Source organism: Hemiscyllium ocellatum, chromosome 5 (assembly GCF_020745735.1).
Source record: "Hemiscyllium ocellatum isolate sHemOce1 chromosome 5, sHemOce1.pat.X.cur, whole genome shotgun sequence".
NCBI lineage: Eukaryota > Metazoa > Chordata > Chondrichthyes > Orectolobiformes > Hemiscylliidae > Hemiscyllium > Hemiscyllium ocellatum.
In genome coordinates, this window is record NC_083405.1 from 27,480,758 (window position 1) to 27,500,339 (window position 19,582).

The window sequence follows — 19,582 nt, forward strand, 5'->3', positions numbered from 1 at the left end:
AGTGCACAACTTAGAGGGAAACTTGCAGGTCTTGGTGCGTCCATGTATCTGCTGCTTTTGTCCTTGTTGGTGGTAGAGGTGACGCATTTGGAATGTGCTATTATATGGCTTTGGTGAGTAACTACAGGGCATCTTATAGGTGCCACACACTGCTCTCACCATGCAGTGTTAGTGAAGGGAATGAATGTTCAAGAGGCATCCAACTGGCCAGCTTTAAAATTGTCAATGAATCTGATTCAAAAATGATTAACTTCACCATGCTGAAAGACAATATTTGTTTTCCGTCACTTATATAATTGGAAATATTACAACCACAATGTGTGATTAACCTGTTGGTTATTTACAGATTTTGTTTTACATTTGGCACCCTCAAATATGATCACGTGATTACCGTAACCACTGATCATACATTCTCATTTAAGTAAAAATTATGTGAATTCATATGGGCACCTAAGAATGTGGGCGGCACAGTGGTTAGCACTGCTGCCTCACAGCGCCTGAGACCCGGGTTCAATTCCCGACTCAGGCGACTGACTGTGTGGAGTTTGCACGTTCTCCCCGTGTCTGCGTGGGTTTCCTCCGGGTGCTCCGGTTTCCTCCCACAGTCCAAAGATGTGCGGGTCAGGTGAATTGGTCATGCTAAATTGCCCGTAGTGTTAGGTAAGGGGTTAATGTAGGGGTATGGGTGGGTTGCGCTTCAGCGGGTCGGTGTGGACTTGTTGGGCCGAAGGGCCTGTTTCCACACTGTAAGTAATCTAAAAAAAAGGTCACATTCTTAGAATACCATATGAGATTTAAAATTCATGGAATTGAATTTGAAATGAAGCCACAGTTGTTATGAAGGCATACATGGCAAACTTACAAAATCCAAAATCTGACAAAGAGCATTAATAACGACCAGTTATTCTGCTTTATGTTGAGTGAAGGGGGAATACAAACAATCACATCAAAAGATATCCCTGGTCCTCTCTCTTTGGCACAATTCATCTATTAAGAAAGTACACATGGCCTCCACTTAATGTCTCCTCTAAAAGGCAATTTATTGAATAATACAGCTCTCCTCCAATTTAGACAGCACCTAGTTTATTTGCTTAAAATTCAGGGTATATTCATCTTATCAATGAACTCTTCCAATATCACAATTTTTAGTCAGCAAAACAAAGCAGAGATTTTCACAGATGTAAAAACCATAGACACAGTATAGTGCTTTGGACAAAAAAAACCCTGACATTGATACAACTGAATTTCACATTTCTCTACTTTAGGACAGAAATTTTATTGCAAATTAGATGAAAAAGATTAGATTTAATCAATTATGTACTGTATTTTTAGTTCATTCCCAAATACCTGAACTCAGTGAAAAGAACAAGACTAATTATGTCCTCAGATTCACCACAATATGCATAAGCAAAATATAGCAACAAAAATGTAACAAATTACACTAATGCAATTTTATTCCCAAAACGTTTCTACAACATTTAGATGTTTAAACTATAGCCAGTCAAATATTCATTAATGAGAAATACAAAGAGTGATATTAAGCTTTTTTTATTCTCTGTAGAAAACATTAATGACACAGCTGGCTATATGTGCACCAGGTGGCGCAAATCACAAAGTCTGGTATTATTGTGATTCACAGCCTTTGTTCTGTTTGAATATTGATTGATTTTGCAAAAGTAAATTAAATGATAAGTGTGGTGAGAAGCAAATTGTACAGGTATTTTTAAATGCGTGAACTGTTTGCAGACCTGTTTCATAGAAGAATTGCCCAGTGGCTAATAATTCAGCTGTTCTGAAGAGAATCATGACAGAATTCTTTCCAACTGCAACAAACTAGGCTAAATGTCAGTTATTAGTGAAGAGTCATAGGGTGGACTTGCAAACATTTGTAGATAAGAATTAATCAAACTATGTTATGAACAGTTTGTTGTTAAAGTCAGTTGTACTTTGATTCGATCTTAATTTGATATAGAAAATACCTTTGGAAAGATAAAATTCAATATTTTGGGATTGAAGAGTAAGCGCCAAATTCTCTACTTGCTCAGTCTCAAGAATCAGCAGTACACCTCACGGATACATTACAAAATCAGTTCTATAACCAATTGTTATTGACCAGTTAAATTTTGCGCTTGGCTCAGGCTTCGCAAAGTGACGTCTTCAGATAAAATTCACAGAATGTATCATTTGCAAGCTTATCACCTTGAGTTTTCCAATTTCAAGTTTTTCTATATTTTGGGCTTTGCATTGGAAACAAAACTGCTAGACTTATTTGGCAAAACAAATCAAGCAGTAGATTTAAAACAAAATGTAACCAAGAGATATATGCTTATTCCATCTGTAATTTGCAAGTCAAAAGAGATTGGATGATGGAGACAATACTGGGATGTGAGAAGGAGAAATAATTCAAGGAATCCATCTTCACTGGTTTGTCTTGTGGCTGACTGCGACCTGCACAATGGCTGTTGCAACTGGCCATCAACATCTGCTCCAGTTTGGAACTGTGCCTCTACCTTACAAATAGCTCCTGCTGCCTTCAGTTCTGTACCATCCTTGCAGAAGGTTGACTTGTGCAAGACCGTCATGATAAAAACAATGGCATTGCCTATACCCATGGGGGGGAATTGCATGAAGTTTGCAAGTTTGGTGATAGCACATTAGTAATTCATCTTCAATTTACCAACTGGACCACTAGCCACACCCCTTCTTGAGCCAACGGGAAATTGCTATCAACCAGGACATATGCTTAACATGCATATATTTAATTCCACAACAATTTTGAGGGGTTCATACTTGTATATCACAACATGCAGTCAACCTCTCGACTATGACACAATTGTGACACAAATATATTGTCCATCACTGACATATACTATTTCTTGTAGGACAAGTCTAAACAACTGAAGGAACTAACTGGAAGGGAGATGCATACCTCAACATGCTAACTCTGCCGGAAAAGAAGGTGAAGGCCATTACTGGTACAGCCAACCCTAGGCAGAAATCATTTAAAATGGATTCATTGGACATTTCTTTTTCTCACATCCAGTTCCTCCTCATTCCCTAATACCTTTTGACTTGCAAGCTGCAGGTGACGTAGCATATACTTGTTAGCTTCTTCCACCTCACCTTTTTGGCACAAAAGTATTGCTAGTCCAACTTCCTTTCAGATATGCAAGATGTGTAACCTAGCCAGGTAATGAAAGAAGAGCAAGAAGAGACTGATGGTAAAACAGACAATAGGACTGCACTTATCTTAGAGGCTAGATAGTAGCTGAACCTGCACGTAGTAAGAGGCTGCAGCCATGGCTTGCCAGATAGTGACGTTGTGCACACGTTCTGTTGAAGAGGATGAGGGCTTCAGTAGCCAAGCTGCAGCTGAATGGAGTGATGGTTAAACACAACAAAATGTCTGATGTATGAGGAAGTCTGCCAAAAAGACTTTTCACTTAATGTTAGGAAAAACAGAAGTGTCCAGCAGTAAGTGGGCACAGGTGCTTTTAACAAAATCTGGAACCCATCCTTTCGAACATAGTAGTGGTGATCAAAACAATTAATGCACTTGTGGAGCCAATCAGCATTTGATGGTCAATGTCTTTGCTTCTATTACAAAACAAGCACTCATGCTCAAATCTTAGTCTGAGCTTGAATGGCAGCTTATCGTGAATAGTCGGCTTGCTGCCATCAAACTCAAGACTATTGGCATCATAGCCAGTGTTCAAAGGGGCTTTCAAGAATTCACAGCAGGCCTGAAATCATTTATTCAATGAACTGTTCAGATAGCTGACAGGACTGAAAGTGGATACATGGAGATATAACATGCTTCCTTCTCTGAGGAAGACAACATTTACATCTCCTCAGTGCCACTCTGAAAACGCTGTTGTCTGTCAGCCAACTTAGAAATCCAACTCCCCAACCACACAGACATTGTGCATATTGAAGTTGGATCTTCTAGGCCCCAAGCTGCTGATTATTGTCGCCTTCACTGAAACTGAACAATCCTCCACTCGGCATGCTGCAGGCAGTAAAGCAGTACTGCTTAGGACAACTAGGATAGATAACGAAACATGGAAGATTGACATTAAGGGTACGTGCATGTGCATTAGCTTACATGTGAATACAGTATGCATTTTATTTATAAATTTGGTAAAGAATGCTGGTTTCTTATGGCTTTAATTTTTTTTTACATTTGTTGTCCAGTAACCAGCCTTTTGACTTGCTATGGTAGCTGGAATGAAGCAGGTTTAACAGACTGCCACAGGATAAAGGGATTACGATTGCTGCCAGGATACTGGGCACTGATTTGAGTGATGCACTATCATAATACACCACCTCAAGGAACAATACCACATTCAGTTCTGTTACGTGGCAGAGTTGGCATGCCACACTTGCTAAAGCAATGTGCCTGCAGGGGAGGTGTTGATGTAGTGATTACATCACCAGATCAGCAATCCAGAACTTCAAGTTCATGATCTGGGGACATGGATTCAAATCCTACCATGATACAATTTGAATTCAGTTTTTTCAAAAAATCTGTAATTAAAAGCGAGTCTAATAGTGGCCGTGTAACCACTTCATTATTGCAAAAACAGACATCTTTCACTAATGTCTTTTTGGGAAGAAAATCTGTTGCCCTTACCGGATCTTGGCTACCTGTGATTCTGCATACCCAGAAATGTTGTTGACTCTCAAATGGCCTCTAAGCAATAAATGCTGGTATAGCATTTCTAATGAGCAATTCTTTTTAAAACGGCATCAGCCACTACAGGGAAACCTGCAACCCAAGCTATCCCTTCTGTAAACCCTGTAAGCTTTTCTCTTGTAATTGAGAATAAATGAAGTTAGACCTCTTTGAATTGAGCATCGTCAACCTGATGTTTCAGTGGACTCCAAATTACAAGATGCCTCTGAGTGCAGCTTGAATGGAAATAAGCACACACAAATATCGACAGCTTCATTATCTGAATAGCTACAAATAACACTGATCATGAGCAAACATTCCGATTTCCAACATTGTAGTAGAGGAAAAGTCACTGATGAAGCAGCTGAAAATGTTTGGGTCAAGGACAAATCCCTAAGGAACTCCTGTAGACTGAGATGATTGGCTTCTAACAACCAAGGCCACATTTCTTTGTGCTAGGTATGACTCCAAACATTGAAGAGTTTTTTTTTCTGATTTCCTGTGATTCTGAACTGATGCTCTAATTGAATATTGTAATATCAAAATAGCTTTTTAAAATAAAAATTCATTGTTCCCACTTAAATGTTTTTCTTTGTAAACTGCAGTGTAGTAAAGAACAAATATGAATGCATCTAAAAGTATACATCAGTGCTCATATAAATTCAAGAATAAATTACCACTATTTCCAATTAATAACGTTGGGATTTAACATTTTCAAATCAGTGATTAATAGTGCTTTTAATCGAAGAAAATAAGCTTACCTTGTTAAGAATATAAATGACATCACCACGTTTAAAAGACAGTTCATCAGACTGATCTCCTGAGCAATCCCACAATCCTTGGTAGTAATTGGCGTAGTCAGTGGCTTTGTCTTTTTCAGTTTTTTTAATAGCTAAACAAAATGTCATTATTAATTCAAAAATCCAGTGGCAAAGGATTAGAATTACAGTACAGACACTTTTACATTTGACTGAGACAGTGCTTTCGAATACAAAGCCACAGAATAAAAATAGTTGGAAATAAATGGGAGGTGAAAGCTTAAATGTATTAAAGAGATGGTCAGCCTATCAAAAAGTTTCTTTTGTAGAGAAAACCTTAATTTTACTTTGAATATGATGTTCATATTGTCTAGATAACAGCTGCTACACTTTTTATATATCATAATCTATTTCATTTACATGAATATATCACTGATCCAAAATTCGTTGCAATGGGAATACTGGCAGTGATTGCCATAAGTTGGACCAATGCATTATACTTACCTTTCGTTTTCATCCCTGACTTGAATATTCCAAAGCACACCTAGTTAGTCTCTGACATTCTATCCTTGAACATCTTAAGGTTATCCAAAATTCTGTTGTGTCCTAACCCAAAAGAAATTCCATTCAGCCTTCACCCATGTATTCGTTAACCTATGCTAACTCCTGATGAAGCAACATCTCAATTTTAAAATCCCCCTTCTTTTTGGTTATTCCCTCTAGTCTCATAGCCTTTGAGATATTCATGCTATTAAATATCCCCAATTTTAATCACTCAAAGGGGAACCTTTAGCTATCTAGACCATAGACTCTATGATCCTCTCCCTGAACCACCATGCTTCCAGCTCAATTTTTGATCATTTCTCCTCATTGTTCCTCGTCTATCTTGGTTCCCATTTTAATAAATACCTGAGAAATTCATCAGGATGTTTTAAGATAAGTGATATCGAAATACAAATTGGAGTCGTGATCCCTGATTCTCCAGAGACAAATTTATGCCACAATTTATTGAGAAAATAATTTTGTGGTTCAAGTATTATGAGAGGTTGGAGTAGAACTAACAATATAATATGCATATCTAAGGGACCAACAGAGAACACACAAGTATGCAATCTATTAAAGTAGGGATGGGTCACAATCTATTGGCAGAACTTTTTTGGTGAAGCTTTTCATCTTACTGTCAACATTCACAAAAACACCAATTATTTATATTGTATGAGGGAAGAATGCTCATTGGTTGGAAACTGGACTCTAATTGATAGAATTATATCTAATTGTTATAATGATGATCTGTGGTTAATTACCTGGCAGTGGCACAACCATATCTACAACCTATTCTGCACATTTCGATAGCTGTGACAAATTCCAGAGTAGTACAGACCATTCAAACCATTCTGAAGCAATTAACAACATTCTAAAGTTTAAAAAGCCATAACATTGTTAATATATCATTTCACCCTATTTCTCAAAGGTACAGGGACCTTTGAAATAAAGTAGGATCTGAATCAAGATCCACATCTTCACCTAAAGCTAATCAGTTCTTTATTGGGCCATACCCTGCTCAACAGATTAGATTCCCTACAGTGTGGAAACAAGCCCTTCGGCCCAATAAGTCATACCGACCCTCTGAAGAGTAACCCACCCAGACTCATTTCCCTCCGACTAACACTACGGGAAATTAATTTAGCATGGCCAATCCACCTGACCTGCACATCTTTGGACTGTGGGAGGAAACTGGAGCACTTGGAGGAAACCCACGCAGACACGGGGAGAATGTCTGTGTGGAGTCTGCACAGTCGCCCAAGCTGGAATCGAACCCAGGTTCCTGGCCCAGTGAGGCTGCAGTGCTAACCACCGCAGAGCCATTTGGGAAATTGCGTTTACAAACAGGCGGAAAAATATTGCTGCTGTCAATTTCCAGCTGCAGAGGTAATGAGCTCTATTTTTAAATACTATTTTTGATTTTATTTATATTTGGCAAAGGTTAATCTCTATTTAATTATTTAGTAACCCACTTCACTAAATGATTTTATTAAAATGTTGATTATTGATGTGGTACATGCTCATGCTGAAAGAATGCATGGAGACCTAAAGCTCAGTTAGACAATAACATTGTCTTAAGACATCAAATTAAATCTTAATATTCATTTCTCTCAAATTCACGGACATAGTTTTGTGGTTCTTAAACTAACCTGTAATTTGACGATGGATAACTTTTTAACAAAAGCATTTTTGAATTTTTATTTATAGATGAACCAACAGAAGCCCAACAATTGAAAGTTTTATTATTTCTAGTAATAGGTTATTTTGCAATATCCTATGCTCATGCAGTCATGAACTTTCTAGATTACACTATAACCCCGTTAAGCAAACATTAATTCTGGGGCTGTGTTTGATTAACTGTGGCAGTTTATCTCACAACCTCCAATGTGATCTCGGTAAAACAGGTCAACTTGGTTGCTCAATTATGATGCATGTCACAACTATACATTTAAGCAGATTATTTGTGCATATCTCAAAAATTTGTAAAATTGTTTCATATCACATGACCTCAGTACTGTTTTGCCTCTCATTATGGGACAAGAAAACTGGTATCAGAGAGTGGAGAACAATTTACAATTCAATTAATCAAGCAAAATAAATCTTATTTTCACATGAACTCCGTTAGTCCCAACATAGTTCAAGGGTTTAATCTTAATATCTTTTCATCATGACAAAGTAAAGAACTAATGTCAAAACTTTAATACGTATTCATTTTGAAAAAGGTTATGTTCGCTCTCATGTACTTTCCATGAGGTAAAACTTACTTTATGCATTCTTTAAAATAAATGTTAAATACCCAATTTATAGATTTTTTTTAAAAAAGTAGCGTTAATAGTAATAAAACCACTTATTACTTGTTTACTCCTTGTTTACATCTCACTGCAACTCAGTACGGAGTATTCTAAGTCCTGTTGTAAATCTAGATTACTTCTGAAGTTAGCTGATCAAGTTGCACAAAGTGGACTAATTTATCCAAACATCTGTTCAAATTAAAAATTTGTTGTTACCTAGCTAATTTGAAAAAAAAACAATCCCCTAATAAATCAGTGAGGTACAAATAATCTAAAATGAGCTGAAGTACCAGCTTTGAAGAGTTTGCCATTGAAAATTGATATTATCCAAATGTTCTGGATATCAAGTTCTGTCTCACTTCAATTTAGTGATTGTGTATACTAAATATTAATGGAAATATGGTGTCTGAACAGTTGAATATGTAATAAGGCTAGCTAATATTCTGGTGTAGGTTAACTAATCATTTGGTACTCATTAAATAAACACATGTACGCTTAAAGGAAAAATTATTTTAGTTTAAAAATAATCTAAAAGGAATAATCTAAAATAATTTAAAATTTTCTTTAAGACATTCAGGAAAAGATATTTTTAAAAAAGTTAAAAGTCTTACTTCTACATGGTAACTAGTTTTTAAGCTTTTAGCCCATAGAAATGTGTAGAAACAGCATTACAGAAATAAGGCCAGAGATTTAGGACTATCTCCAGTGTTGTACCATTAATTCTATATGATCAAAAAAAGCATTTTAAACAGGATTCAAAATATGGTATATGCTGGTTTATTATCTTTCATATTTCTTTCTTGATTCATGTCTAATTAACATGGCTACATTTTTCACCTGCCCTTTCTAAAATTCATTTTTCGCAAAAACAAAATGAACTTTAACAATTGTCTTATTTTTATTCCTTGTCACTCTCTTGTATATTTTGAACATTGGCTCACATTGTAAAGGCACAAATAAAAATGGGCTTTGGAAAGATAGGATAAATTGTCTTCTTGCTGCCCAATTTTCTCTCCTTTTATGTTCTTCCAGGCAACTCCATTTCACTACTGTTTTATGCTCTAGCCCAACATGAATTTATAATCCATTGTTGTGTTTTCATTTTAAAAATACTAGTTTTAGAGTCAGTTTTTTTAAACTCAGAAGTGTATGTAAGGATAGATCTGGCTCAAAGATGCAATTAAGTTCATATTTGATGCAAGAAAAATATGAATCATCAGAAAAGGTTTTTTTAAATGACTATTCCTAGTGTGCACGACTGCAGGTCACGACCAAAGGCTCAGAAGGGCAAAGCCAACAGTGTTATCAGTGAGTCCACGTGAAGAACAATAACAATTAGAGGATGTCAGTCATAGCAATTACATTATCGCAGGCTTATGAGAGTGCATGTGTAGAATCAGGGTGAGTGCTTGTGACTATTTCACGAACACATACCAGCACCTTCCAGGGGAGGTGATGGCCTAGTGGCACTATCACTGGGTTGTTAATCCAGAGACCTAGTTAACGTTCCCAGAACCTGGATTTAATTCACACCATGGCAGATAGTGAAATCTGAATTCAATAAAAAGCTGGAATTAAAGAGTCTAATGATGACCGTAAAGCCACTATTGATTGTTTGAAAAACCTATCAGGTTCACTAATGTCCTTTAGGGAATGAAACTTCCGTCCTTACCTGATCTGGCCTACACATGACTTCAGAACCACAGCAATGTGGTTGGCTCTTAATTGCCATCTTGGTAATTAGGGTTGTGCAACAAATGTTGACTTAGCTAGTGATGTCCTGATTCCATGAATGAATAAAAAGAAGTTGGAGAAGCCTCTGTCAGCTGAAGTCCCTGACAGTCGAAAGATTACTGGGTGTCAGTCCAGTGCTGGCCTAAAATGTCATAGGTCTACGCAGAACATTGCACAGATGATGGAGGGAGTCCATTGATTTGCAAGAACTTCTTTTCATCACCCTTAACTTGAATTCATGCTTCCTCATGGACCACTACCTGCAGCCACCACCTAATCCCTCACCAAAACGTTGGGTGGTGAAATTTGGTGGAGAGTGAATTCAGGAGAGGGGGTAATGGTAAAAAGGAATCAGATGTTACATCGTCATGTATGATCAGTTTAGTTGCAAGGGTATGAGCAAGTTGCAAGACTAAAAGTCTGAGGAAAAGGGGAAAATATAAAATTCCATTAAAAATTCTCCAACGTTCAAGCTTGCTCTTTCTTTTGCACCTCTACATGCAAAACAATAAAACTGGGAAAGCTTCCTCAATGGATGACAATAATAACTTTTTTTAAAAAGTGATAACTTTCACTCATTAATCAAAAATGACAAACATTTAAAATGCGAGAGACTTGGTACAAGTAGGTAGTACTGATGAAGTGTAATCCACGATAACTGCAAATATTTTATTTGCACTTTAAAAACTTCAAATAGTTTATGTAGACAATAGCTTCCTCTCTGTAAGGCTAAGTCGGACTGAAAATATCTGACATTCTTCAGCAAGGTCAGAAGTTCATATTAAAGGATGCTCAGCAAGAAAGAAATACCCTTGTCTACTTTCTGATCTGCATAGCAACTGAACTTCTAGGGTTACATAGTTAACTAGTTAGATAAGGGCAAAGGTCATTAGTGAACAGCAGCATCATCTCAATTGTTTATATCAAGTACTATGTCAACATTTAGAGAATTTCAGAGAATTTCATTGTTACCATACAGCAAAACAATAGGAATAAACTTTTAACAAACCTCTCAAACAAACCAAGACAAGTAACCATTTGCTGCATTTTCTGGTTATCCTCAAATATTGTCATTAGATGACCCACTGACCACTTCCTTTATGTGAAGCTTATGTGTAATACAAAATCTAACAGCAACTTGCTTCTAACTTCCTCTGTGGGCTATCCTCAAAGTGAGTTCTGTTTCCTCTCCATATGCCATAATAGGAAAGGATCTGAAAAGTAACTTCCTGTGCATATACTGCCTGTCCACCCATTCTTTGTTTGGCAGCACTATAGCAATGATATATTTGGTGTAAATGATGAGGAAGATAACCCTGACTGCATTTCCTTGCAGGACACATTACAGATACAATTGCAAAGCCTCATTTACTTGCGAGGAAGTGTACATTTCTAATAAGCAGATTTACCCTACACTGTGTGTCTTGGAGTTGTCGTAGCAAATTCAATGTCCTTGAGTTCATGATGTAGTATATTTTCAACCCTACTAGAAATTAAACGCAACTGTGCAAGTTCACACTTATATGATCCAATGGAACTATAGTAGTTGGTCTTGAGTTAATAATTATATCAGAGGCATTTATATAAAACTTCTCCCGATCCAGGTACATTCTGTTCTGATTTTTATTCAGTGTGTCACCAGCATTTCACATTTAAGCAGTCTTCATTTGCTTTTTACACTAATCACATGCAATGAAGATATGCATGGCCAACATTTAACTGGGCTGCAGATCAATTAGCAGTCTTAAGTTTATCTGATTTTTATCAAAGCAGACAGAGCAGTGGGTCGATCATAAGAGCCTGTGTCATGTTGACCTTTTCAGAGACATCTACATTGCTGGTCCCCAGGGTCACTCTAGGGCCCATGTCAGCCTCTGAATGACAGAAGTCTGTTTCACTAAACCACAAAGTATACACAGATGTCTATATCAGAATCCTAAAGGTGTGACAGCAACTGTGTATTATGTCTATAAGCTGTCCTGTAATGGTGACACTTCCCCAATGATGATTTGCTAATTTATTCACCTAAATCTCTTTTGCACAGAAATAAAGGTAATTGAGTCATTACAAAGTAATTCAGGCACAACTAAATTGGCTTATTTTATAAATCCTTCTCAAGTGGCCCCCACATACACTAATCAATACATATGAGCTTTGCTCCTGCCACATAAGTACATAAAATTGGATAAAAAGCCAGACTAGTTCCTCAACTTCCCATAGGGGTTGCTGTAGAAAATGACGATTGGGAGAGAGAGAGAATCACATCTAAGAGAAATTTTGCCTACCATGCATGGAGACACTGTGGTACTGATACATGTTTTTTGGGGGTGGGGGGGTGGGCGCGTGGAATGCGATACAGATTGGCTTGTAGTATGAGTCTATACACCATTACTCTTCAACCCAATTAGGCTGTTAAAAATGGTCATCACTATAAATGTAATTTTCTTTCTCAAGCATGATCTTTGGTCAAAATGTGATTCTCTAAATGTTTGCCCAATTATGAATCCCCAATTTACATTTTATCAATAAAATGTTTTCAAACGTTGGCCATATGGGGGGGGGGGGGGGGGGGGGGGGGGAGGAGGAGGAGGAGGAGAAGAGAAAATCGAAAGCTTAAAAATACCAAATTTATATTCTTCTGCACCAATCAAATGGTCATTAGTCAATTCAAGCATTTGAGAATTACTCAATCAATGAATACAACACATACAACATGAATACAATGAATACAACATCAAATACAACACACCAAAAAACTTGGAAATTAGAAAAATGCACATCTTAAAAAATCTTTGGAGACAGTTTTTAAATGAAAGGAACTTACTTACTATTGAACCATTTGAAGCATAATCAGCAAAAACCCAACACTCTTATCTCACATGAATATGTATTTCTCCTTTTAAAAATGTAAACTTCCAAAACAATTACATTAAAATAGTTTAAAAAGTAGTAAATTGGGTGGGCAAGTACTTTATCTGAAAGGACTACCTCACTTTGTGTTCAAAGAGGAAAATGAACACATACCAAAGGTGTAACACACTATACTACAACTTGTGTAATGACAAAACTAGAGAGGTTGAGCAAGATTCCAAGTGCTACTGTACCAAGATATTAGTAACCAGCCAGGGAAATAGTAGGGAACCAGCAATCAGAATTTCTATTCCTAAATATTATACAGTGACATAAAAATAGAAAATGCTGAAAAAGTCAAGCTGCTCTGCAGAAAGAGACAAAAACAATTAAGGTTTCAATGATCTTTTGTCACAATCTGAAACATCAACCTTAAATGTTAGCTGTTCCTTTCTCCACAAATGCTGCCTTATCTGAATATTTCCAGCATTTTCTGTTTGCATTTCTGATTTTAAGCATTTGTACTATACAGCTACCACTGTGGAAATAGCAACTGTGCAGTTATCAGGTGATGACATATTTGGCTGTGTGTTCTCCCCAGTTGAACAGCTTGATGTCACTGTATGCACTGAAACATGATGCATGAGAGAACTATAGAAGAGAATGAAATAAGTTAATTCTTGATGTCAAGGCAACAAGCATCTATCCGAGGTAGCTAGTTTTTACAAATGTATATAATTCAATTGTTCATGGGGTAAAGTGAGTATTTGAGGGAAAATGATGCTCAATCTCAAACAAAGTAATCCAGTGACTCAAACGTTAGGAAAACTGCCTTGCTCCAAGTGGAATTGCATTAATTTTGTTCCAATGTGGTTACTCCACTGTTTGCCTGACAAAATAGACAAGGAAAACTTAAGCCACCTGGAACACCTTCTAGCAATTAATGGTAGAAATATCTTTACTTTTGCCTATTCAAAAATAGTTTCAATCACTGTACCTGTTTTACTCCCACCACTCTGTTGCTGCTTATTTTCAGTTTCATCGAATCGTGAAAGAGGTTGTTGGAAATCATTCTCTTCTTCTGTGTATGTGTAGGGGAAGGGGATGGGTGGTGAAGAGAAAAATAAATAACGATCATAAATACTGTATAATTTATGTACATGAAAAAATCACTTACAGAGGAGCCCGATTATCCACCATTGTGGAGGAGACCCTCCTGCTTAAAAGTGGCTGTTAATTGAATCTATGCTTGATGCTGATGAAATACCCAATCAAAAACAAAGCAGCAGCTCAGTATAAGTTGAAACAAGCTCAGTAAAAAGGAAATCTAACCCAGTTTGAATGACTCATAACATGACCTCATCTGAAGAGCACAGCATAAGTGTATTATTCCAAATGGAAAAGAATACACTATAGCACAAAACGGGGACTAATGTGATTAAAAATGCTCAGACGATATTAGCCCAGCAGTTGAAAATTACAATACAACCTAAAATCTTAATTCCTGCCCATCTGATTTGTAGCTAATCTTGTGAGCAAGATATAGTCTACATTATATCAAAAACTATAATTTAATATTTAAATACAGGAAAATAAGTTTATCCAGTAATTTAGAACAAAATGAACATTTACTGTGAATTGCAAAAAACTGGAACATATAAAAGTTATTGCATCAACATATTTCTTTCTGCATATTCAGTAAATCTCTGTATTTATGTCCCCCATATGTAAGTCTTCACTATCATCTTGATTTGCTCCACTGATCGACAAAAAAAAAAGGGACGGCACAGTGGCTCAGTAGTTAGCAGATACCTGGGTTCGATTCCAGCTTTGGGTGACTGTGTGGAGTTTGCACATTCTCCATGTCTATGTAGGTTTCCTCCCACCATCCAAAGTTAGGTGAACTGACCATGCTAAATCGCCCTTAGTGTTCAGGGATGTGTAGGTTAGGCACATTAGTCAGGGGTAAATGTAGAGTTATTGGGTAGGGGAATGAGTATGGGTGGGTTACTCTTCGGAGGGTCAGTGTGGACTTGTTGGGCTGAAGGGCCTGTGGGGATTCTATGATTTTAGAAACATACCACAGTAGACTAAAATTTTTTGCTGTAAAACATGTATGGCTGTAAAGGATGAAGTTACTTTTAAATAATTCTGTATTCACAACACTTAGTGATAGTGAGAGGATTTTTGAAAATATTTTCACAATTGAATTTTCAAAACTCGCCTGTCGTTTTAAATAAACGCTTCGGCATAGGTTGAAAAGTAGAAAAATGATAAGTGTTATGGAAATATAAACTGACTATAAATTAACTTCAAAGCAACTGCAGAACCTTTACCTCAAAATGATGTTTGTTATATATCAGTAATGTTACGTATTTTTTGATCTAATAGGTAACTCACTGATTTTTCATTATTTATGGAGAATGACTATGTATCAGTCACTGTCAAAATTTCATTTTCAGAACATTTAAACCTTGTAAGATTGCTTTCGTAATCAATCTTTTTAATGATGAGGTGTTTGAAACAAATGTTGTGGTGTTTGAAACAAATGTTGTTAGGGATACATGAGAAACAAAGTCTGTCTGAAATTTCTGATTAGCCAATGGCTTGACTGAGTACATAGAGACAGGCACACATGCCACAGCTATTGGCCCCTGGGCTCCTCTCTCTGATCTAAGTGACGGGGCACCACCTCGTGCTCTTTGGCCCCAATCATGGGATCGAGAGCTCCTGGTCTCTGACTTTGATTATGGGACTACAGCTTCTATGCCCTGGCTCTAGTTATGGCCTGTGTTTGATGTACTCTGGTGTCAGCAGGCATTGGTTCTGATCATTTCTCAGCACTGCTCACTGTGCTCTGCCCCGCAGCTTTTGTCATTTCCTGAACACGGTCACTACACTCTTGACAAAGAAGGAGTGGGAAGAGCAGATGGAAAACTGGAATGTGATCATGAATACTAGTGGGCTGAATGATGATATGGGGAGACAAGGAATAGCAAGGGTGGTTGCAGCTGGCATGATGGGTGACAGTGGCATTGTAGCAAAGTGGGAAATGATAGCATAGAATGAGGATGTTAAAGGAGGGAGAGACAGGGGATGGCAAGAGAGAGAATGCAGACAAAAGAAATGCGTTGGAGAAATGGGAGATTAGGTTGGCATTGGGATTTTATGGGAAGGATGAAAGTGATATAATGGGTATGGGCATGAGAGGGATGGAATGACATGGGATTGGGTTTAAAGAATTTGCTGCAATAATAAAGCTAACTTCACCAGAAATATTTTATACATATCTGCGTGGTTTACAATATTAATTTTCCTAAAGATCCTTGCAACATTTATTTCATTGCAGCTAGTCACATCATTAAGCATCAATCAGCCTTTTAAAACTTCATGTCATCCAAAGATATATCCCACTTCTTTTTTAGTCTTTTGATAAACCCGTTTTTGGTTGTATTTCAGCCTGACACAACTGATCTTTGGGCACCCAGTGCAGAGGAGTGCAGGCAGATTGGAGGATGTCCTTGTGGGTCTGCTCCAGGCCTGGTCAGGCTTCCTATAAACAGGTCCAGGCAGTGCTCAGAGGAGGGGGTCATCTGTGCTGATTGCCTATCCTCTCTGCTGTTACATTTGATCCTAGGTGTCAACGGAGAGCGATCATGCAATGTCTACCAATGTTCTTAATGCCTAGACAGAGAGCCGAGCACTGAAGGATGGAGTGCTTCATTCCTCCCTCCCTCTGTTTTCATGTAGTTTCCTCCAACTCTTCCGACCATGTCCCCCCTCATCTTTTTGATGTCAGAATTACCCATAACAGACTTTGGTTGGTTAAAACACAAATGGCCACACAGTTGTTTTCCTGGTGGTGGACAAATATACAGGATAAAGTCTATTCACAAAAGTGTCTTTCCTTTCTTGTTCATAATATATTACCACAAGTGATTTTGTGGGGGGGAACTCTCTGGCCGTGTAAAAGAAAAAGTTGCATGCTAAAGAGCTCCCTTGTGGTTCGGCAGGAGTGACCCATCCTGGACCAGGATGCCCAGGACCCACTTGCTCCAGAAGTGTGCAATATCATCTCTGAACAGATTGATAAGAAAAATAGGAGGAAAACAGAAAACAAAAATTAGGGTTCTTGTGGTGCAAAACAAACAGCAGGCACAGTGGTAGTATCCCAGCTCTGGACTGGGAGGCCCAGGTTCAAGTCCCAGCTGAACCAGTGTAATAGCATCTCTAAACTGGTTGATTAGAAAAATAAGTTGATTCGAAAAATAAGTTAAACAGAAAAATTATGAAGCAAAGCTGGGGGTCCTCTTATGGCATGGAAATAATTAAACATTAATTAGCCTTTAGAAACTTTAAGTCTTCCAAGGATAAATCCCAGCTAACATTTTATCATGCAGGCTTCCTGGATTTCACTCAAGTGGATATTTTTTCATTTGTTTACCCAATGAGTGGCAATAGGACTCTAAGAGATACCATAACTAAATCTAATTCTGTTGTTGCGCCACATTCACTTACCAGCAGGAGGCATCATGCATAAAAGTTTAGTGGAAATTCTAGCCAATTATTACCTCCTCCCTATCCAAGGGAATCTCCAATTACACATTCAACAATATTTTCCTCCAGAGAGATAAGATGTTCTCAGGCAGGATGGACCCCCAAGCTTAAGAAATTCCACACTTTCAGAGGTTGACACACAGATTTTGGAAAGAAAACTGCATTCATGAAAATTACACTGGTACTTGTGAACCCACCCAGTCTTCTGGGAACAGCACTACCAGACCAATTTTTAAAAAGATAATCTTAATACAGAATGCATTTATGTTGAATGCATAATAGGCTTGCAGTGTAATTTATAAAACAATAAAAATACACAGGCATTTTGATCATCAGCACTACTCTCTTGGCCATTGCATATAACAATCAATGATGTCTTGGTCTGGATGATTGACAGCTTGTCACCTTTGTGATTAATTAAGTTTTGTTAGCAACTGACACGGACATTTGACAAGTCATTCGCAGAATTTTAACCATAGTAAACACAAACAACACAGCAAAAGTCAAACCACACAGATGGTTGTAAAGCATTCATTATGTGGTTTCCATAGTAATCATAAATCTGGAAGGTTCTGGCAAATAAACAGCTTGTATTTACACACCATTCAGCTGCGATCAAAACCGTTCAAATGTTGGCTTAGCATTCTAATCACATAGCTTTCAAGTGACAAAAGTAAGGGTCATTTTTCATCAGCAATACACAAACTACTGCTTTACTGTGGTAAATACATGCATAAAACATTAAAGTAACTTAAGTAATTAAACAATAAGAAAATTTATTGTCGATGATGTTTTAGGATCTTAAAAGGTTACAAGGCTATAAACATTTGGAATTAATATTGTTCAATTTGATTACTACAAATTTAGCTCATTATTTTAACTATTAAAAGAGGTACAAAAATCAAAGGCAGACAACATTAAACTCAGAAAAGGGCAGTGAATGATCAGCTTATTAATTGTAAGTACACTGAATCTTTACTGTGCATCACAACCACACTATGCTATAGAGAAACCAAGATATGACTGAAGAGAATAGACTGTAGAGACAGCAGTATTAACTATATTTTTCAATACTACTTTCTTTCACTAATGCTTAAGTTGGCTATTTTCCTACAGTAGAACAGAAAAAAAATGACTGACTATTTTGATTCATAAGCAACACTTAAGGATATCGGTGGCCTTCCCTGTTTTTTACAGTTCATTTTGTTATTTCCTTGAACAGTAAGAGGAAAGAAATGGAAGTCACAATCAAAACTGCCCTGTTTAGCATTTTTGTGTTGTGCCCTAACTTCTTGCAGCTTTCTATATTTAAACAGTATGACCCAGTTCCTAATAGTCAGACAGGAGACACTTAAACAACATGGAGATAGGATTGTGGTTGATTGAAGATGGCTCATTTCAGGAGGATATATCAGATAGACAATTTGATGATGTTTTGGGAAAAGTGAAGAAAGAAAATTGATATGAAAAGCAGAAGAAATGAAGAGCCATTTAGAAGTTCACATACATCAACCTGTGATAGTGAACTAACAATTGACAGTTGTAAAAAAACATACAAGATCCTAGGTTTTATAAGTAAGTCTATTCACTACAAGGGTTCCAGTCACTTAAACAATCCTATTGTGGCTAAAGGGGCTTTAATATTTGCAAATAATTGTAGGTAATAAGTCCTAGGTAATAAGTTGGCCAGCATATTCCAATTTGAAATGGAATTGTAAAATGGGTTGGAGAAAAACAGAGTGTGTTTCCTCACATTGTTATTTTTAGCTCCTTCCATTTCCTATTACCCCAGAACATAAAAATAAGAGCGGGAATAAACCATATGCTGTCTTGAGCCTGTAGCTCCATTCAATAGGATCACGAATGATCTTCACCCTCAACTCCATTTTCTTACATGAGCCCACATCCTCAACATCTGACGAGCTACCATTCTCTGGATTAGAGCTTTCCACAAATTCAACATTGTGGAAAAAAACTCTCTCATCTCAGTCACAAATGGCAGAATCCTCATCCCCTTTCCTGGTTAGATTTGTGCTACTGAGGCAAGTAACTTCAGAAATTGCGCTAGTTAGCAGAAGCGCATCTATTTAAAGCACTTGAAAGAGATGGTGAAATGGAATTGGGCCCTCTGAACCATGCGGCAAGTGTAAGCAGTCATGAGACAGGCACATGAT

At 37.3% G+C, this 19,582-nt stretch overlaps 1 protein-coding gene across 2 annotated transcripts in view; it reads right to left on the reverse strand.

The window, feature by feature from the left end:
• The window catches only part of skap2 (src kinase associated phosphoprotein 2), a 264,520-nt gene that overhangs the window by 38,964 nt on the left and 205,974 nt on the right, over nucleotides 1-19,582 (reverse strand). For both annotated transcript variants that reach the window (XM_060825348.1, XM_060825347.1), the window contains exons 10-11: nucleotides 13,849-13,932; nucleotides 5,437-5,567 (exon numbers count right to left, since the gene is read on the reverse strand). In XM_060825348.1, coding sequence (XP_060681331.1) covers nucleotides 5,437-5,567; nucleotides 13,849-13,932 — 215 coding nt within the window. The remainder of the gene's footprint in view (nucleotides 1-5,436; nucleotides 5,568-13,848; nucleotides 13,933-19,582) is intronic.